The sequence below is a fragment of the Akebia trifoliata genome, chromosome 16 (assembly GCF_017979445.1).
Source record: "Akebia trifoliata isolate Shusen 1 chromosome 16, ASM1797944v1, whole genome shotgun sequence".
Lineage (NCBI taxonomy): Eukaryota > Viridiplantae > Streptophyta > Magnoliopsida > Ranunculales > Lardizabalaceae > Akebia > Akebia trifoliata.
Window position 1 is genome coordinate 31,194,695 of NC_141390.1, and position 22,707 is coordinate 31,217,401.

The 22,707-nt window shown below is 36.6% G+C and overlaps 1 protein-coding gene and 1 non-coding gene across 4 annotated transcripts; both read right to left on the minus strand.

Moving 5' to 3' along the window:
- Positions 1-1,072: 1,072 nt before the first annotated feature.
- Positions 1,073-19,424, minus strand: LOC147383549 (uncharacterized). 3 transcript variants are annotated; one of them, XM_086427051.1, is made up of 15 exons: positions 19,008-19,424; positions 18,747-18,814; positions 17,228-17,294; positions 16,922-17,076; positions 16,763-16,833; positions 15,815-15,883; positions 15,267-15,367; positions 8,575-8,795; positions 8,309-8,435; positions 7,863-7,931; positions 7,284-7,379; positions 7,056-7,157; positions 6,765-6,973; positions 4,769-6,647; positions 1,073-1,905 (listed from the first exon to the last, which is right to left on the minus strand). In XM_086427051.1, exons 1-15 carry the CDS (start codon positions 19,263-19,265, stop codon positions 1,294-1,296), a joined length of 4,104 nt encoding a protein of 1,367 aa, XP_086283177.1. In that variant the 5' UTR covers positions 19,266-19,424; the 3' UTR covers positions 1,073-1,293. The 3 variants fall into 3 exon arrangements, 2 of the variants coding, with proteins under 2 accessions (XP_086283177.1, XP_086283178.1); XR_015173192.1 differs by having other exon boundaries at positions 1,767-1,905; positions 4,388-6,647; XM_086427052.1 differs by lacking the exons at positions 15,267-15,367; positions 15,815-15,883; positions 16,763-16,833; ... (2 more) ...; positions 18,747-18,814; positions 19,008-19,424 and adding an exon at positions 10,479-11,586.
- Positions 19,425-19,468: 44 nt separating this feature from the next.
- TRNAV-UAC (transfer RNA valine (anticodon UAC)) lies at positions 19,469-19,542 on the minus strand. Its single transcript has one exon. It is a non-coding gene; the product is annotated as a tRNA-Val (tRNA).
- Positions 19,543-22,707: the final 3,165 nt, after the last annotated feature.

A 22,707-nucleotide genomic window follows, 5' to 3' on the forward strand; every position in this document is an offset into this window, starting at 1 on the left:
ATTTTTTAACATGTATCCAATCCGATCGGATAAATGAATATGCAAACTAAATCTGATCCGTTTCATCCTTAATTCAAAATTGATCTGATCCAGACACATATCTTATTTTCAAATTATCGATGTTCAAAAAATTTAAAAATCCACTTTTCAACTACAAATATAGAGGAAAATCAAAAGGACTAAAACATTTTATCTATATGTATTTATATGAAATTAAGAATATTAAAACATGTTCGGATCAGATTAGGGTATATCTGAATCCAATCCAAAATTGTATCAGATCTAAGATTTCAATTTGAAAATCCAATTTTCATATTTTTTTCGGATTGGTTCGAACATCGGGTATATTTCAAATCATTGCTAACTCGAGGGAGAATGTGATAATAGATTAGATTGTTGTCTAAAGAATAAATATTCACAGAGCAACCATTGCACTTTTCCAAGTCTAGAAAACAAACGGAAGTCTAGGATTCCTTCTTTGGGCAAATACTTTTATGCAGAAGACACCATAGGATACTTATATTATTGTAAGATGATACACACTAGCTAACAGTCCGCCCAGTACTACATCATAGGTACACTAGGAGCAAGCATATATCATTGTAACCATATACATATGAAATGACAGCAATATAATACATACCGATCGAAGACAAAAAAAAAAAAAAGTAAAATAATACAAACCTCCGCCCCGCCCCCCCCCCCCCCCCCCCCCCATCCGGTCCTTGGCATGGCACGTGTTAGAACCATAGATTTTTTTACTCAGGATACACAACTGTAAATATTTATAGGGATGTACATGCGTGTGTCCTGAGGAAAAAATCTATGGTTCTAACCCATGCCACATCAGGGAGCATATGGGAGGCATCAGAAGATCAAGACTCATGTTCGAAAGGTTTGAGATATTAGAATTAAATTATGAACAGAGTTAGGGAGCTAAAGAGGTTTAAGAGACTGATTTTTATACTAGAGGAGAGATACATTGAGAGGACCTACTAAAAGAGGTCTCTCAGCTATGCTGTGTTGTCTAGTCTATCATTCAAACACCATCTAAAAATAAATAAATCCAAGCTAGGAAAACTAAATGAAGGGTATAATTTCTTTCAAATTAAGTCAAGAAATATCTGAAGTTCAACTGGGTTTATTAAAGGTCTGGGAAAAACCTTAATATTTAAATACTTCAAACCAACTCTCTACCTTAGTTAAAAACTTGTCTCTGAAGCAATATCCACTCTCCATTGTTATCATCCCGATGAGACCCATAAGCAGGTCTTAATAAGAAGTCAATATACACTAACTTACACCCCAACGCCTCTTTCTTGTCGGCCTCTGTTGCTTAATATCTGCTGTTTCAATCACAAGATCACATTGTGGATTGGGATTCTTGTCAGCCTCCTTCAGAGTAATGGGCTCCTTCATGGAAATTGGCTCCTTAAAACGCTCTCTCCTCCGTTCCATCTTTGCGAGTGTTTCAAGAATATGATGGTTGTCAATCCCATGAACAACACTATTCTCATCAACAGCATCTTTGGAGTGGAATCTTTTCTCCTTAGCATCCCCAGCTTTTTCTTGACGTTCCTTTACTACCAGCTGACCCTCTTCAGATGCTGAAGCTGTGTGCTTCTCAGTAACCTTATTCTTGTCGAGATGATTATCATGACTTTTTTCAGTAGAGAACTGTAAATCATGTCCACCCACTACTTCAACCTTTGATCTGATGGTTTTGAAACAGTTGTCTTTGACATTTGGGAAGTGTAATTGGGCAGCATACTTCTTCTGCTCCTTATCAATGGTGCGGTGGTCAGTGTTTTCATGCCTACCAATGCGTCTCGCATCTATGCGGTCAGTGTTGTCACGCCCACCATTGTGTTTCACATCCCTGACTTCAGTAGATCTTCCAGAGGCCTACAGAAAAATTAATATTGAGAAAAATTAATATTGATCTAAGTATCTACAATAAATTCGAATAAACTATAGCTACTAAAACCCAAGAGTGATTGCAGCTCCATGTCAGAAGGTGAAAGCAAGTTTATAAAACATGTGATAGTGGAGTAGATTGCAGAAGATAGTACGCAGTAGACATATACTACCTGTAAATGTGAGTGTAGGAATTTAACTGGTCGTAAACAGCTCGATAATATTGCATAATTAACATAGCAAGTCTATGAACTAACCGTAACATTTAAAGTCCCAAACACTTCAAAAATTAATGACATAAAAATTATCTAAGCAGCATTTTTTACATTTTATAAAATTGATGAAGCAATGGCAATCAGATTCTTCAACAAGTGTATGGAATAGATCGTTAATTCAGTGGAATAGCAGAAAAATGTCAAGCATACAAATGAAGCTTGTAAGGTCCCTTCCGAGGACAAATGCTTCTTTGCCATTCAAGAACATTGATAACCTAAGTTCAGCTGACTGATCCTAAAGTACACTTCTAAGTAAATGAAATCTGTGGGATGTGGGAATATTAATATCATATACCTTTATGAAGTCTTCATTGCAACAATCAACATATTTCACTCACTTCGTATAATATTTACTCACTTCCAGACTAAAAGCATAGAATGGTCACAGATATGGACACATGACACTAATATAGGGAACATGACAAAAAGATGTCAAACTAAAAGCCTAGAATGGTCGCAGATATGGACACATGACACTAATATAAGGAAGTTGACAAAAAGATATGTTTTATATGTAAATGAGATAAAACATTTCATTCCCCAAAACTCGAGACAAAGAAACAGAAATGTCTTCCATCCATTGTGTCCATGCCATGCTTTAGTTTTTCTAAGATAAGTATCATTCCTTAGTGTCATGCAAATTGTAATGAAATTTCTAATATAGTGAGAATATTTTGGACAGCAAGGTTGTTTCATAACCAGAAAATCATGAAGTAGAACTATCCAGTACCGTTGTTAGTATCGTACTGTGTGGACATGGGGAAGTAACCAGGTATTATTGCTACCAAGTATGACATCATTGGCCATCAATCAGTCAGCATAATTAATCTTTTTTCAAGATTGGTGGCAATCCATGACAATCAAATACCAGAAAAATACTTCAAAACAGCTATAGATATAACAATACATATATTTATAGTCCTTAGAACAAAGTCAACCAGAATGATTAACAAAGTTATCGAAGATAGGTAACCTCAACAAGAAGTGAAATTTCATTTCCATTATTTACTGAAGGAAAAAACTTATGAACAATTAATCTAAGAGAGAGACTACAATTGGTATTTATTCAAAATATAAAACTATGCACAAAGAGTTACAGTTTACTTTTGAAAGGGGAAATATGTTTATGTTGCTGACCCCAATAGTTGGGATAAGGCATTATGAAACACTCGAAGGAAAAAACACAGTTATACAGCCATACATGCTTGCATTCAAATAAAGCAAAAAATGCTAACCTTAACAAATAGAGCGGAATAAAAATAGGAATCCGCCAATAAATATACTGCCGGATTACTAAATTGTATAATGAAAAAATTTATGGACTTTAACTAGTATATACAACTGTAGAATAATTGTAAGAGAAGGGTAAGAAACTAAGAGAAGATGTGCCATGATGAATAGGATAGGAATGCTTTAGAGCAAGACCTCTTTTTTAAAACTGGTCAGATTAAAAAGAAGTGCATACAATTCATTTGGAAGGAAGAAAATGAAGGGCCTCAAGGAAAGCATAGATGAGGGAAACTTTGGATTTATGTAGTTCATCAGTTGCGACCTAGAACATAAACATTCATCAACACCATGAAATATGAACCTCCAAGCATGTACCAAAACCCTTGTGTAATTATTTATTTATTTGATAAGTAACAATATCAAAACCTTTTGGTTGACAGAAATTTAGAAAATTCCCTGGTTCCCAACTGCAGCTTTACTCATTTATCAGCTCCACCCATCTTCCAAGGCTTTTCATTACATGTTGAAGGAACAGAATCTATCTTAATAAACAATTAGCATGAAGTTCAACACATCAACCTCGAATTAGCTGGAAATGCAGAACCATTATAGCCAATAAATACTACACTGGATTGTTAGTTCGTAGAGATTTTTTTCTAGTAAGTTACACAGCAGCATAGGGAAAGAGCTTTCAGGACTCATATGCACATAAATGGGCATGGCTTATGCGAAAGGAAGATTTGATTTGGACAATGGACAAAGTGACCCACAGTAAAAGGTTTGGTATATATGGCAAGTGTTTAGATGTCAACAAGATAAAAGAAAATGTGGAGGGATTTAGAGTTTGAAATATCTACTTATGTTCCCAAAAAAGATAAACACTCTACTTTCAAGTAAGAATATAAAGCATATTTTACCACACACAAAAAAAGGCACCAGAAACTATGATAACAAAGAAATCCTACCTCGGACCGTGCACATTTGTTCTGACAAAGTATGGCATCGGTGAAGGGCACCCACCTTAATCATAGATACAAAAAATAGATACAAGAAATTCCATTCATGTCCATGGCATTTCCATTACATGTTTCAGGCAACTCAGGTGTTATCCTGCATGGCCATCTCTGATAGAAGTGCCCATGGAAGTACTGTTGAAATGGACAAAGACTCGCAACACATTACATGGAAGATGAAAAAAACAAAAACAAAATAACAGGTAAGAACTCCAAAAAATGCTGCGATAGCTTTTGCAAATATGAAACAAACCGACTCAACAATTTAGAAGGTACACTCATATATACAAGTACAGCGATGTAAGGTTTTAACCTTGGTCTCCTAAACTTTACCTTTCCTTTCCCACCAACCAAATCCAAGCCAACTGAATACCTGCGTCTCAGCTCTGTCTGCTCATGTTTATCAATAACATCAAAACTGGAATTAACGAGATTACTAGCTTCAGAATTTCTATTTTCTTCTCTTATCATTCTGTTTCTATCCCCCTCCAATCGGTTTTCAACAAGAAGCGACCCATCATAGGCTGAGTCATGGTTAATATGAATAGGTTCATGTCTAGACATCCTTTCACAGGAAAAGGATGCTTCCTCGGCATGTGATCTACCATGATTTCGATGTCTAGAACTTGAATCATCCTCAACCCAATACAGTTCTTTAGATTGCCTGCTGTATCGTTTCTCATAAAAAATGTGATCATCGGGATAAATGGTTCTATAAGCATCATGATCATCTTTACATTTAGGATCCAACCAACCACTATCACCATTTTCCTCAGAGTGTTTCCTGTGATCCCCATATCTTTCATCCAATTTCCTTGAGGCATACAAGTTATTTCTTGGTGAAGTGGCATCACGCCACCTACTTTCATTTCTATTGCGAGATTTTCTGTGAATGTAAGAGGGCAAAGATTCATCAACAGGCTGCCTATAGTATTCATCATCACATTCCTCATACATCCGTGAAGTATCCAAATCCAAACTTGGACTGCCACCATATCTCTCTTTTCTTTCAAAGCTTCTTATTTCTCTTCCATTGCACGGCACACGTCTTTCAGAATTTTCATGAAAGTATTTTCTTTCTCTACTGTTGTATGGTACAGGTCTACCATACTTTTCTTGAATAAATTCCTCCCTATATCTGTGTTCGACAACAAAATCTTCATCTTCTGTTCCATTTCTGGACCGATGCCTATAATCTCTTTTCCGTCTGTGTGAAGGATACTTTTCCTTTTCTACATAAAAGGATGAATCCTCTGGAGTTGACCGCATAGCTTCCTCATGAGCAAAACTATTCATCTTCTCATTATTAGGTCCTCCTTCAAAAAGATAATGCTCTCTTTGCATTACTTTATTCCCCTTTGCAGTAACTCTTTTCTCCAAAGGCTCTCTTTCATCCAAGTGCCTACTGGGATAAGGATCCGATTCATCTCTGAAGTGCAGATGACCTTTTCTATGATGAACTTCAGTGTAGCTATTTCTAACCTGCTTTTTGGCAAACCTTACAGTTTGACTCTGGTAACCAATTGAAGTTTTTCTTTCTCTATAGTATGACAATTCTTCTCCATCATAGAAGTCATAATCAAGATGGCTTCCCTGCAGTGTTTCATGGCCTTTTGCTAAGTGATCTCTGCCATGCCGACCCTTTCTATCAGATATGCTGAAAGCCTCTTCGTCATCCTCTTGAGTCTTCAATTTAGCCACACTGCGGAGTTTCATTCTACTGCAGCAATTCTGCTCCTCTTGCATGGGATTGGGGCTCCCAGAATCATTTTTGTAATCTCCATGTTCTGTTTTATTTTCATCACTTCCGGAGTCCTTAGAGCGATAGTGATTGGATGTAATTGCCTCTCGTAAACCTGTAACGGATTTTGGTGAAGGCCTTTTTGTGCGGTTTTGAGTTTTCTCCATACCAATATCAACCCCATCCTTCAATGCTTCAGAACGACTATGAAGATCTGATGAACTCAAACTATGCTGAATTTGATCGCCAAGTGGTGATTCTGCTTCCACTATAAATTGGTCTGCTTTAGAAGGATTCTTGTTATTCCCTTCTTTGGTGCTCTTTAATGTTTCAATTGCTCCAGTGCTTTTATCAATAACATGCTCTTTCACCTTCTGATGGCGATCCACATCAACATCAAGGATAAGCTCATTTCCTTGACTACAAGCATCCAGAAACGATGCATTAGATGAAACGTTTGGTAGGGAACACCTGATCACATCGAAATGAAACATGCAGCTTGTCAGAACTTTCCAATAAAACCAACAAGAAATGAATGGAAACAGGGCTCATAAAAATGAAGCCAACAACGTCTAGCATGAAATTGACCTTCTCAGAGAGCAGACTCCACCATCTATAACATGAGAAACATCATATTCTCGTCTGTATCCGTCCACAAATTCTGCTGAATGCATATCCCGCTTATTGCCCGTATAAGAACCATCATTCTCAGATACTTTCCGTATAGAGGTATCTGCATGCATTGGTTCTTCTGTGTCTGAGCCAGAGGAGTCATCGCTTGAATCCTGCACGGCAATCTGCACCAGCCATGGTATAAGAAATGAAAACAGGAACACAAATGTCATAGAAATTTAAGGAAATTTGTAAGTGCCAGTGCACCTGAATCACAACATCAGAATCCCTATTTTGAGGGCGCCAAACATCCATGGATGGTCGGCGTTCACCAATACCGCCTTCAACCGGAATTGCTCTGCCTTTTGGCTGATTCGGCAATGAATACAAAAGTGAGTATTTCAAATGAAGTGTTGGGAGAAATCTGATTTAGAATATAAATTAAATGAATGAAACATGTGTTACAGAAAGGCAACTCATTCAAATAACATGTACCGTTTCCAACCACCAGTCTCCCCGTCCGATTTGGGCAAGTTCCTCAACCTCATCTTCTGGGGCTAAGGTCTTGTAATCAAATTCAGCTTCATACACCTATAAATAAAAAAATTGACCTTTTAAACCTAGAAATCCTAACCATTGGAAAGTTAGACAATGGATGCTACCTAAAGCAGCTAAAAACTTTTAACAGTATGATATAAATAAGAGAAAATTCCAAAAACATGTGTTAAAATTCCCTTTTGAGTACACTGTTCATTTTTATTCCGAAAACATGCATAGCAAGATCACAGGTATATATTCTAATTTTAAAGTGGCATTCTCACCGATAAAATTAAAACAAGAGGTAGCAAGATCACTCGTATTTATTCCAAAAGTGATGATCTCACTGAAAAATGAATCAGGTATATATTTAGATCACTGCTATTTTTTTCTAAAAGATATGACGATGTCACTAACTTTATAAAAGTGATGATCTCACTAAAAAGCATGTTTTGGGAATTAATGAACAGTGTACTGGAATGGGAATTTTCTCGTATTCAGCGCACTAAATGGTAATTTACCCTATAAATAACCCACCTGATTAGGCCTTAAAGACTCGTGGACAGGTATTCTCTTCTGCATGGTGGCTTCTCGCCAAAAATATTCCTGATATAAAGTTAAATAAGAATTATATTTTCGTCAGTTCTGTTAAAGAGGGAATGTAAGGTATACATCAGATCAATCCTAAGTCTAACCTACAAACAACATATACGTAAATGCAATGCACATGAAAATGCAGATGGTCGATTATGTGCCATTGAAATGCGCATAGCAGATATTCTAGGTGAACCAATCAAATGGCTTATCGTACCAGCTTGCATGTGCATCATGGTTTTTTCATGCTTTTGGTAGACCATCCTTAGGTACATTACATCAGGTGGCACCACAGTTTTTTTTTTTTTTGATAAATAGTGGCACCACAGTTATACACTTATACTACAAATTAAATGTTTCATGAGAACCAGAAAAATAATTTCATGTACCAGACTGTCGCAATAGTATTTCCAACTTTCTTCATTCAATCCGAAATTAAAAAAATCTGTAATATCTACTCCAGGATGTCTCCAGGGCTTCCGCACAAATGTTTCAATATTTATGTCTAATATTGTCCTGTAAGAAAGATAAGGAAACAACTCCAACTTTAAGAACGTACAAGGCAAAAAGTTAAAATCCCTATAAAAAAAATTATTTCAAATAAGACACCATTTGTAACTATATCAAACTATAAATAGTCAAAACCGTAAATTACCTTTGTCGCGGAAGAGAGAAATTAAATTCATTTTGAGGTACTACTGGAATGGCTGTGGTACAGGATGAAGAGATAGGCATTGAGTTTGATCCTATCTGCTGAGTGAGGCCATTTACATCCCATTCACCTCTACTTGACAATGGAGAAGATAAAGAAACAGCAACCCCAGATTCGTTGGTTTTCGCAGTATTTGGATCAGTAGCTGCACGAGGTCTTATGTACTAGACAACAGAATCTCAGTCAGACACCACGCACAGGTTTTACAGACATTAAAAACAAGAAACAAAACTTGTTTAAAAAAAAAACTATTATTACGGCAATAGTGCAGTTATAGAATGTGAAGGAGATTAATAAATAAATAAATAAATAAACAATTTCCATAAGCACATCATACTGAGGTGAATAGATAAAAGCTGAGAAGTAATGAAACCCCAGGATAGAACAGCACATCTACAAAATGCTAGTAAAAGCAATCTAATCAAAATTTTAAATCTCGTCTAGCATTAATTTCAGTCTGGCCAAGAAGGTGCCACCTCAGTGAGGTGGTAAAGTCCATGGGCAGTAATGACAAAGACCTGGGATCAAAACCCTCCTTTACACGTAAACCTTAAATAAAAAGTAAAAAATAGAAAATAGAAAATAGTCGATCCAAAGCCACAATTAAATCCAAATTGTGATGTTTCAGAATGTTCATGGAGAAACAAGAAATTCTCTATAAGACTTCAATAAATTTTTGAGATTATTTTCAAAAATCGCAAAAAAAATTAAATTTCAGCAAAATTTTGAACCCTGAGTCCAACTACTTCTCCAAATAGAAATCTCTAAACCTCACCCCACCCCTCCCCACAAAAAAGCTAAAAATAACATAAAATAAAGAAGAAAACCAATACGAACAAATGAACACACAAAATCAAATGTCGATCTCGGTGATGTGGTTCCCATGTTCACTACTATAATTAGTATCTAAAGAGTGAACAATGCTTATTATTTATTGCACGTGTACGAATAATTGAAAACAAAACGATAATTATAATCCAAAGTACGCATTTTATAAAGACATGATCCCCATTAGACACATTCGCCAGAGACAACAGAGTACCGAACTCGCCTAGGTTGGCAAGAGGATTGCTGAATAAAATTAGCCCTGCCTGGAAAGAATTTAACCCATTTAATGTTGGTTTCACAATCTTGCTCATTTATTTCATATTGATTGTAGAATAAATTAATATTGTTTCTAAGGTCCCTTCCTGATTATATCATCCTTAGACTTATATCATCCTTTAGAATCATAGTCACCAAGTCGGGGTTCGGGAATAAGTCGGCAGCGGAGAAAATAAAAAAATCGGCAAAATTGGGGCATGTAATTATACCAACCAGGTGGTATTATCACATTAGATCATCAAATCTCATATTAAATTATAATAATAAATCACCAAACATTATATTGATATCATCCATCATCCACAACAAATAACAATAGGTCTACTACATATTCAAGGCTTATACAGTACCGGTCTAAATCATCAAAATCAACGTTATCCTCATTTGCGCATCATTGATTATCATCATCTTTATCAAGGTCATATCCTCTTATTAGTCCATCAAATTCATCTATCGTTTTTCTCGATTTAATTGGAAAGATCGTGATTTAATCACGAAATTTGCAATAAAAAATCTCATTGAAATAAGTTGTTATTAAATGGGTGAAGGTAAAAGTTACGATTTAATCACGATTTTTTCAATAAGTCTGGAGAATTTGGTGACTGTGCTTAGAATCAACCTACTTATAAAAAAAAATGCTTACAATCAACCGACAAGTAAAAACGCAAGCACGGATTTTTTTATAAAGAATATCATATCGGCATTGTCTCGTACAATGTCGAAAGAAGGATCAATTCTTCTACCTTATATTGGGAATATTGCGAAAGATAACTACCCTTTATTCCATTTCCCCTTTCAGCCCCAGGACTCAAAGGATTTTGCTCCAATCCTTCGATCTGTCTCCTATCCTTACTTGGACAATAGCCTTCATCGTCACTTCCTTCCATTGTTCCCCTATTCCCCATATTTGCTCCACTCGAAATCAGGTAATTCTCCACATTCAAAACTATGTTCAAATCATCCTCACTATCACTTCCATCATCCAAAATCAAATCTTTTTCACCTTTGGCTTTGGCAACCGATGTTTCCAAGTTATTAGGAAATGATTCTCCTTTCTCAGGGTTACCAACATCATCACTTCCGTACAGATTCAACTCGATTTTTTTCAAACGAGAATCAGTGACAGAACCCTGTTTTTTCTCATTCTTGTTCTCATGTTCTAGGTACAACTGGTTAAAGCTTGGAACTGCGTTAACGGCGGAACTTACTTGAGCTTCAACATCCGCGTAGAGATCACCAAAATCGTCGTCCATCTCTTCCATTCCCGTCTTCAGAAACCCTACTTAATTCAAGAAGACTAGCGCTTTGGTTTCTTCAACCTCAAAACAGCTTCAGAACTGAGAAATCCCGAGTTCCAGAAGAACTATAACCTCCAAGAGGGCTGATCCTCGCTAGGGTCTCTCTGCATGTTGCATTGTGTGAGGTAAGCTAAAGTCCCTAATCCAAACCCTAGCCCTGGACGAACTCCATTAGAGCTATATTCGTTGCTTCGTAGCTCTCGCTCCTCGCTGTCATGTGTCTTCATTTCTTTCCATTTGTAGTTTATTTCGCTTTGAGACCAAAATGACCCTGTTTTCGGTGTTTGGTTGTTCCCGCTTATTTAACGAGCTCTTCCATGTATGTTATATGGATTTCAGGGGATGTACGGTGTAACAAAATCGTAATTTTGTATCCTCACATTGGGTTTTTCGAACTTTGATAAGATGATGATGATGAAATTCGCGGCCATCTGTTTCTTTTCGAGAGCTCACACTATTGCCACACCAACTTTTACTAAAGCCACACTTATTCTTATGACATTTGCAGAAGTTGGTGTGACAATAGTAACTCTCGTCTTATTCTTGTGCCTTGGGGAACAATCATTCGCTGTGGTGTGAAAATTGAGATGTCTTTTGGCTCACCTCTTGTTATCATCACCATCACCATTTAATTTTGGATGGTGATAATTTAACTATCCCACGTGGCAAACTCAATCAACCACCCTGATGTGATAAGTTCGAGAACGATATATCTGCACTCCTCAGGATATACAACTACACTTTCCCATAAAAAAGTGTATCTCAAGGGAATCGTGTATCCTAAGGAGCATTGATCTACAATTCCGAACTTGTCACATCATATAGTCGATTGAGTATGTCACGTGGGGTATTCAGATTATCACGACTCTTTAATTTTTATATAAAATTAGAGTTTGAACAAATTGTATAGGAAATGAATGGGAGCATATCAAGACCATAAAATAACATATTAATATTTAAGCTGGTCGGAAAAATTATGTCATTGGTCGTTTATAGAATTTGGGAATATTATCAACCTCCATATATGGCGACGGAACAAAAGTGGCAATTTCGACGAGAGGATCCCAGACTGTGTCATGGAGGCTCTATCATTGAATTGGTATTTGATGCACGTAACAGATGTGCTCTGTGTTGAATTAAGAAACATCAAGATCGTATCTCTGATTAATAACGAAAATCAAAGAAATGATCGTCAAGATTTAAAAAATGAAAAAATGCATGATATTCCTTCATTCAATTATTATTTTTAATGATGATTTTTTTTTCTTTGGGAAAATTATTAGAAGAGGGTTAAATATTTCAATATTTATAATAAAAAATCTATTTTTTCAAAAATTATAAAAAAAACGAATTAAATCCTCTCGATTGTTCAGTGTTTTAGTAACTCGTTGGATTGTCCAGCGTTTTAAATGAAAGTTGTTAAAGCAAGCTATTAAACGTTGGACAGTCCAACGTTTTAATCATTTGGAGGGCATTTTTGGTAATTAAATATATTTTAACACATTAAAACGTTGGACTGTCCAACGACTTAATTTGTTTTTGGTAATTTTTGAAAATATAATTTTTTTGTAAATATTAAAATATTTTTATTAATAGATCCACATGTGAATCACGTTGACTTCTAATCGTGGAGAAAAATAAGCAACCCTTTGGTTGTTATGAGGAAAGTGCCGAGCACTGAGCACCCAAGAGGATGTAACGATGAGACAAATACACACACACAAATTTTGTTCATAGAAAAGTCAATCTGGATTGACTTTTTTAAATAAATGGGTACTGTTGACAACCCTAAATCGATGTGTATTGGCATCCCAAATTTACAAAATTACCCTTATTAGACTTCGTACCATTGGTCATTTCGAAATTTTGTGAAATTCCAGATTGACTTTCCTATAAGCAAAAAATCTCCTCACACACATCAAATGCATACTACCAAGAGGGTAAGTAATCTTCCTAAGAAGGGTAGAATATTTCCATCCAACATTGAATAAATCAGTTGGCGTCAATAAAAAAGATGGGCATCAAATTCCAATACAATAAGGGTTTATCAATGCAAAGTCAAAACATTGTGAGTGATGAGCCAAAGCACATAATCACATAAATTATGTACAATTTTTCCACTCCAAACGAGGAAGATTTACATGCAGAAGATGATACAGATCATCCTCTTCGTGTAACTCAAAAGATGCCTCCTATTTATAGATTTCTTGAGACAAAATCACCACTCCAATATTTTGGCAAGGAACCTTCACACATCAGTGTGAAATAGGATGGCCTTCAAGGTGCAGACCCACGCACGACTTGAAACTTTAGAGGCAATAGTGCTTGTTTTACTCTCCATTACAATGACCAATATTCCTCTGAAACTGACATTGGCCTTGAATTGCATTATAACGATATACAACTCTTAATTCTTATAATTGGTTCTGGAATGCATAACCACCCAACTCAAATGATCCAGACCAACTGATACAAAAGGTCAAGTCAAAGTAGAGTCAAATGGTCAAGTTAGTTCGAGTCAAAACCAATTGTATCAGAGAATTTTTCATGCCAACCCAATAATAAATGCCAATTGGGAAAGAAATGGCATTGATGAAGCAATATAAAGAAATAGATGAAGTGCCAAAGAATACAACCCCCAAACTAATAATACAAAAACGATGCCCCATATTACATCCTAAAGACGATCCATTGGCGTGAAAGGTACAAACTTATTCTTGAAGACTGAATAATAACCAACGAAAACAGAAATGCTCAATGAAACAACGGATAAGATGAGGGAGAAGGCACTTGCAGCTTCCCAAGAGCTTCTTGACGCCACTTTTGTAAGACCAGAATTGCCTAACAATATATCCAACGGTAACCAATCACAGCTAACGGAATAGTGTCCAGACCCATGCCATGGATTTCCATCGATTGGGTACCAAAAAGCAACTGCCAACTTGGTTTGTTGTCCAATTTCAAACTGAACATCCTGTAGACATGAAAAAATGTGGATTTTTATTTGAATTTCTTTTTTCAAGGACTAAGAATGGATTCAAGGAGGGGGCCTAACAGAAAACTACAATCAAGTTATCCTAACTGATTATTCAAGAGGTATGGGCAAAGTTCCAATCAATTAGCAGAAGTGCTTTGGTTGGATAGTTATTGTGGAGGATATTTTTCGTTAGGTACCAAGGAATGACACGTGGCACCTAAGAATTCAGGTTAGGCATGGAGATCCGAGACAACTCGTCCAAAAATAGATTTTGTGGCTCAGCTGCAAACCAACCATGGGTCTGGATCTCGATTGGTTGGGGGCAATATTGGGTCAAGGTTGCATGCTAGAGTCATTTAATCAGTCCCAATCCCTAAAAATCAGGGATTAGGTCAAAAGTGGTTGGAATCCTGATGAGGGAAAGTCCCAAAGAATAAGGAATGTATGGGGACCGGATATTTACTAAATACATTCCCAAATCATCAATTAAGATCTACCTTATAAATTTGATAAGGGTCAAATCAATAACAAGATTGAAAGGAATCTTAAGGTTTCACCTCTATAAATAAATGGTCAAAAACATTAAAAGGTATGAGATTTTCCCCTCTAAACTCTACACTACTTATTGTACTAAGGTTCGGACTTTGGCATCGGAAAGGTGTTGTTTAGGCACACCCAAGGGCACGAAGAGTGGAGATCGTGAGACATTGTCACAGATCCTAAGGTAGTGCAAGTTTTTGCATCTATGGTTACCTTATCATATTATATGCTATTTTGAAAGAGGAAAAAACTTTGAAATGGCCTTCTACTTCTAAATTTCGGTAGAACCCGCCCTCTCCTTTGAATTACATGTGGTGTCTCCAAGGAGGTATCTCACATATTAACATAAAAGTAGAGGTGTGAAATAAATACAAAAATCCATGTGGCATGTTACTAGAAGGGTTCCTCCAAAATTTTGAAGACCGCTTCCAAGTTGGACTCTTTGAGAGGGGTTAGAGGAAGGGGTATTCACTCATCAACAGATGCGGAATTGTATTGGGTCTCAAGGGTTCCAATGTCAATCCAAAGTTCACACGAGTTCAAACGGTGTGGATGTAATCAACCAAAAGTGCTATAATGGTAATCACTACAAATTTAAGGATCCACGATTCAGTGGTGTTGAATTATAAAGGTCGTGATAGAAAATTTGACCTCTAAAGAAAGGTTAACTTGGGGCAGTTATAGATTCCAAAGCACAGTAGTTATGGAAAATTGACCTGTTGAAGACGATCCGTGGTACTCAAAGGCCTTGAGAATTCGAAATAGTACTTTCCCTTTTGTTTGACTGACGCATATGGACTGTCTTCCTCAACAAATCCTGCCAGAGCGTAAGGTGCAACAACAAGATCACATGGAAAATTCACAGCTACTGAAGCCATTAGAGAAGTGGAAGCATGGCTTAAGTCAGTGGTAATAAGTAATACTGGCACCCCAACTTTTACTTATTACACCCAACAATCCAGATTCACTAAGGGGTAACCAGGGTTCTCAAGTGTATAGTATATATGTAGTTTTTGCTTGTTTTTGAGAACCTCCCAAGCTTGGAGAAGAGAATGAGTGGGTTGAAGCTTGCCTTCCCCTCTTAATGGTCTTATTACCAACCATTGAATATATTGTTTTCTAGCCATCCACATTTTCACTCCATATTGGATGTTAAGATTGCAATAAGTGCGATGTTGGGTTGTTTCCATAGAAGTCCCCATTGAACATCCCTTGGCAGAACACAGTTAAATATTAGTTAAAAGAACAGGTGAATGGTGTCTACCCGAATGAACGGCAAAGCTATCATGCCACCATGCTCCTTTCCAGTCATTCTGAGCACTAGAATCATTTCCTGAAAAAAGAAAACAATAACCAAAAATAAATCTGATGCTGCAAAACCCATTGACAGAGAAGATAAATACAGACCAACTCAATATATATATATATATATATATATATATATATATGGGAAATGTTCATCAACAAACATTTTGACAAACATTTTGGCAAAACATTTTTCAAAACATGGGTTAGAGATTTTGGAATGGGCTGATTTTTGGTGAGGATGATCTCTACGGTGATGAGATCATCATCACCAAAAATCAGCCCATTCCAAAACTTCTAACCCCATCAAAAATGGTTTACAAAAAATGGACGGTCCACGATTTTTCAACTTGTAAACTGGGGCTAGAAGTTTTGGAATGGGCTGATTTTTGGTGAGGATGATCTCCTCACCGTAGAGATCAACCTCACAAAAAATCAGCCCATTCCAAAACCTCTAACTCATGTTTTGAAAAATGTTTTGCCAAAATGTTTGTCAAAATGTTTGTTGCTGAACGGGACCCTATATATATATATATATATATATATATATATTGTACCTCAACATTATTGGATGGTGCAATATACCAGAAGATCATAATCCTAACTCAAAGCTTCTAAAAATCCTAGATATATAAAATAGTTACAGTAATGAACTGTTTAAGTCATATTTTGGCCTACGGCAATAAATAAAAAGGTGTTACAGTGATTATCAATTGGAGGCCAACCAGAACCATCAACCAATCTGCATTTTGAGGAGGGGTTGGTTAGGTTCCTTAGAGATTATCTTTGCAATTTTGTTTGTGCGTGTGGGGGGGGAATACAAGTATAGGCTCCTTTCACCGGCACTGAATTTTGTAACTAAATTAAAAGTATAAGGTGCAATTCAAGTTCTTAACCTTAGAAATACCTGAAGTGCTGATACCATCGACGTAACGACAGTGCGGATTCCAGGAATACAGATCAACCAAATGACCAAACCTATTAAGCAAATTAAAATGTCAAAATATCAAATGAAGATCAAGCACAGTTCTAAGTCAAACAAGAAAAGGGAATTGTACCATGTTACCTGTCACCTCCATTTCCATCTCCGTTATCTATTGGATTGCCACCATAGAGCCGACCTGGAATAGCATTGCCAATCGAAAAGTGCATAATGTCCACTTCATGACCCCGACAAGTCTTTCTGGTGCATGCATTTGGTGCTTCATGACATCCGCCCATCTTTCGACACAAAGCTTTTCTTAGTTCTTATTCCCAAGATAGGAATGGAAAAAAGTATATATATATAAAAAGACCCAAAAAAAAAATATCCCATAAAATCTCTAGAAAGACAGATGCCTATAAAAGTATATAAGGAACTAAAGTTACTTACATTATGATATGTGGCCTTTTCCCCAACTTGGAACATGAGAGCAACAGATGGGCATTTGTTGTTATTACTGAATCATACAAAAAACATACCCAACTCAGTAAGTGCATCTTATACTAAGTACATCTAATTTCAAATATAAAAAAATATTTTTACAAACTTAATAAACACAAGGGTGTGTTCTCTTTCCAACAGTTAAGTGGTGATTCACCCAATTAGAATTAATAATTTAAGCCACCAAACACACTATTTTTGGTCATATATTTGTCTCCCACTATCTACATCTCTAAAGTTGACTAGTCTATTTCTCACTATTTCAATGTAATAAATTCATATCAAGAAGTAAATAAGGCTTCACAAATTTGGATCAAATTTAGAAAATCATAAATCCCTCATCCAAAACATTGGTGGCAGCAACATGAATCCTATGTCTTCATTCAATTCTATTTAAAATCAGATCTTTGGTCAAGATCATGGTTTTAAATCTCGTCCAAGACCGAGACGATTCGTCTTGGTATCGTCAACCAACAAGACAGATTAACAAGTCGTCTCAAACCTGAAGGGTTTCTCAAAAGTCAGTCCACTGTGTCAATGTTGAACGAGATGACTCGAACAAATCAGACGACTAATCGTCGCATTCATGGACGAGATGAGATGTCAAAACAAGTTTTAAAACCATGGTCAAGATAGGTTATTTTAATGTTTCCTGTAGAGGGTAAAATCGGTGTTTCATTAGGATCCTAAATGTGTCCTGATGAAAACGTGAGTTGGAGAGTAGAAAATCAATTGTTGAAAGAAAGTGGGACTCGGAACAGGTTAATGATCCATTCCTACCCAGTAGAAAGGCAGAGCGTCAGGGCAGACTATATTAGTATATTCGCACAACCGCATGCCGCCTGAATCAAGCTCTGGGATTCTAGGGGAAATCCTAAGAATCCTGGGGAACGATAAAGAAGATTCTAATTTGGTTAAGGATCCCTATGATCATGAGATTCCCCATGATCAAACCCCGAATGAAGGGGAAACCCTGATCCTAGGGAGATCCTATATATTCGAGGGATGGCCAAGTGCATAAGGGATCTTTTTTTGGCTCCCTCTGGATTGGAACCAACACTTATTAATCCTTTCTGCAACTCTAACTCGATCATTGGAGGATGATTGGCAGGTACCACACCGGTGCCATTACGGAGGAGCAAGGAGCACTTTTTCGGAGCAACAGAGCAGAGTAACTTAGGTAAGACTCTAATCAGCCTCTACATTTCCTAACAACATTAACCATGCCATTTTTGCCTCTCCTCTCACAATTTTAGACCCTCCAACTTGCAATAAAGTATTCATTCTCATTAATGTCATCATTGGTATTTGCTCATCCATCTCAACATCCTCATGTCAAATACACAAATTCTACCAAAAAGTAGCTTCTTGACCTCCCAAGTGAAAGAGACTAACATATCAATTGTTAAAGACTGCCAATTACTATCAAAGTCAGAATTAATTTCAAACCAAAGATTAATTAACTTACCCTTTAGAGTACACATACTCCCCATCAACTTGCAACATGAAGAACACATACTTCCCATCATGCAAAGCCTACAAAGAAGGTGAACAAAAAAGCAAACAAACCCAAACCCATTGAAATTTCAATGAAATAAGATAAACCCAGATTAAGAAAAATACACCCAAGAAGACAAAATCAAATATATTTAAAATAAAAAAAAAAAAAATTGATTTCAACCCAATTAGTAAAAAAAAGACGCCATAAATATATCAATTAAAAACATACCTTAACGGTCATCTTCCCACCTTTATACGCATCATCCTCGTGTGGGTCCAGAGCAGGAAGGAGAGAGAACTCAAAACCATCAACATCATTCCAATCGTCAGCGTGGCCATCAAGGGTGACGATTCCAGACCTGAAATTAGCTTGTATTCGAATCCCGGAACTCGAATCACAGCTCCATTCACCTCTCTCTTCGTGCGAGTTAACGAATCTAAACGTGCCAGCGATGAAGATTGCTAAGATCAACAAGAATCGAACCATGGTTGCAGTCAAGAAAATAAGGAGAAATTGACGATAAATTGGTTATAGGTTTCGTTTTTGGATCTTTGTTTCATTGCAGAACCGCCATGGCGGCGATTGCTACCAGATCATGTTGCTTACACTCTGAGCTCAATGACTTATTTACACTTTTGGCCAATTGGATAGTTTGGTCAATTAAGTAAAAGAAAAAAAAATATACAAAATGGTGCTGCCCAGGCTCGAACTGGGGACCTTCAGTGTGTAAGACTGACGTGATAACCGACTACACCACAGCACCAATTGCAGGTTTTTTCAGCATCTAATTATATTAAATTGGCCATTTCTTAAATCAATTGTTAATCCGATCCACTGTGCGTCTATCGTTTGAAGCAATGGCCCATAGTGTCTAAGAATAATGATCGGTAAGAGTTCTTCAGCAAAACTGATTCCAACAAATGAAGGCCTAATCAATAAATTTAAATGGAACTTTGGTCTTTAGGATGTTCAACATTTTGATTTATTATTTGAGTCATGATAATATGATTCGTCAGGTGGCATACTCAAATGACTCCAAGACGTGACAGGTTCAGCTACCGTAGATATGTATGCATCGAGATGTACAATTGCACTTTCTCATAAAAAAAGTGTATCTTGAGGAAATCGTTATCCCAAGGAAACCATGTATCCCTAGGCCTACAAATCTATGGTTCCCAAACGTGTTCATGTCATAGAGCCATTTGAGTATGCCACCTAGCGAATCATATTATCAAGACTCTTATTTAGTACTATTATTTAGCATATAATTTCATAATTTTATGAAAGGTGATTTTGTAAATCTTTTGGATTAATTCGATTGTTGATGAACCATTTAACAAATATCCTAATTTTATTTATCCAGTGAGGAGAGCCCACAAGGGTACACAATCAAAACATCCCCATGTTGAAGAATAATATGGATGCCTCAAAACCTTAATCTTTAAGTTCCAACTTAGCAACTATGGGGAGTTTGAGATTGAAGCTTATCTTTGTATAGGGCAATGTTGTTTACTTAATTTTTTTGATTTCATGGAAAGTCACTTTCCATAAAATTAAAAATCCATGGAAAATATATATATGATAGTGAAAAATGGGTAGTGTTAGAAAATCAATTTTCATTGTTTGATTGCATCTTGACATAATCAAGGAAAATTTTGAGGAAAAAGGAGAAGGAGAGAGAGGGTGACTACAACTGATAAGGTGACAATCATGGTTATGGTGGTGATGGTCAGGGGCGGAGTTAGGAAGGAGTTGGTGGGGGCAATTGCCCCCACAAAACTTTGAGACACCCTTATATTTTCAAGTAATTATATGCTCCATTTGTCTCCACTCCCTCACTTCTCTCCTCATTTGCCTCCACACCCTCACCTCCCTCAAATTTTTGTCCCAATTTTTTTGTTGATGACATTGTCTCTTGATTGGGCCTTTTCATATACTAATTGAAAACGACCTAAATATCATTTTCTTCAACTTCTAATAAAAAACCTTTGAATTTCTTCCTAAAACCATTCATCTTCAAGTTCTTCAACTATACAACTAATTATAGTTTGTCCCCACTAAAAGAAAATCCTAGCTACACCCCTGGTGACGGTGACGGGGAAGAAGAGCATATGAGATTACAATATTTGATTTGGAGATAAAAATTGAGAGTGAATTTCATTTTTCTTTGGGTATAAGTGAAGAAATGAAATCCACACTTTACAATTTGATTTTCAACCAGAGAGACCATGAAAAGCCAAACTACAATACTCAGAATTTTCACCTTAAACACTAAAGGCACAATGAGTGCTTTTCAAATAGTCTTCCTCTACTTGATAATGTTGTTCATCATTTTCTCCAATGTTGGACTACACTCAGGTATTATTATTGCAGAAAGGGAGTACAAATCCACTTCAATGTTCCTTTTGATTTAGCTTTTATTCTTTTACAATTTTGGTTCTCTACTTGTAAACTTTTAGCTTTTTTCTCAACCAACCTTTTAAAAATTCTTAAAAATCTAAATAACCCATCTATATTTTGCTCTAAATTAATTATATATAGGTGCAACAAACATGGTTCTACATCAAGTCCATAGAGATAACCAAACCACACCAACAACAGCTCTAAATTCAATATCAACTTACTCAAAGATTAACAAGAAGCTTTTAGTTCAAGGTGAAGAAAACCTCCATCCATTTTTTGAAGTTTTTCATTTTTGTCAAATTAATGGTTTTTTTTGTCTTTCTTTCTTAACCAGGTATTTGCAAGATTGATTGGGTTTGCTCCCTGTGGAGGCCGATTTTGGGATAAATCATCCTCCATCATGATTTTCACATTTTTGTTCGTAAAATGGTAATAAAAACATAAAAAAGAAAATAGAAGACAGATTTTTTACGTGGTTCGGCAATCGTGCCTACGTCCACGGGCTCGAGGAGCCTTTCTACTATCAAATTCGCTCTTACATGGCCTCTTTCCATCCTTTTTGTCTCTACCTCCCCCCCTTTTCCATGGCCTCAAAGGCCTATTTATAGAAAAACTTTAAAGGAGTTAACCCTTACTAAGATACAATGGACCAGATTACCCTTACCGAAATTAGTTATTACATTAAAAAGGAAAAGAACCATCTTCAAATAATGTCACGTGTCTACCTCGGAATATGTGTTGATATTGCAAATGGATAATCCGAATGAGGGACAATTTAATCCATTTTGATTTATTCCCTGCTTTTCCCCAACCGAGACTCAAACCCATGGTTGGTTTGTAACCGAGTCACCGAGCTTACCCTTGTATCTCTGTACTTGACTCAAATCCATAGGTGTCACGTGTCCTCCTTTAGTACCTAGCAATAAATATCCTCCACAATACCCCCTCTCGGGGGTTTGGACTTTTAGTCCGAGCGCCCGAGAATAAATGAATGGTACCATGTGACACGTGGCACCGCACCTCATAAATTGTCATTTTTCACTTATCGATCGGACTTTGTGCCATCATCTTAAACCAATAGATATAATCCCTTATGGTCAGGTTTGGAACATAAATCAATCAAACCCACCCCCAATGGATGGACTTGCCTCCCTTATGAACCAGTCGTCAAAAAAAAACAAAGACAAGTTAACCCGACCTGCATTGATCGGGCTTGGTTCCCTTCAATCGCCAAGATTTTCGTTGTGTGTCGTCCCCCTTATGGTCGAGATTTGCTCTTCTCACGTGTCAGGATTTTCGTTAAATAATAGAAGAACCGACCAAAGTCCCAGATTGGGCTTCGATCCCGAAATGATCCAAGACTTAGATAAATAATAGAAAAATCGATCGAAATCCCAGATCGAGCTCGGATCCCACAACGATCCAAGATTTTGATAAATAGTAGAATAACAGATCAAAGTCCTAGATCGAGTTCGACTCCCCTGATGGGCCAAGGCTTCGATAAATGATATAATAACCGATCGAA

Excerpts from the sequence above, each read along its gene's own strand:
- LOC147383549 (XM_086427051.1), bottom strand. The coding sequence starts at position 19,265 with ATGGTTCGATTCTTGTTGATCTTAGCAATCTTCATCGCTGGCACGTTT. Across the intron at positions 7,158-7,283 it reads GAGACTGGTGGTTGGAAACG|CCAAAAGGCAGAGCAATTCC; the intron begins GTACATGTTATT and ends TTGCCGAATCAG. Across the intron at positions 6,974-7,055 it reads ATTCTGATGTTGTGATTCAG|ATTGCCGTGCAGGATTCAAG; the intron begins GTGCACTGGCAC and ends TGGCTGGTGCAG.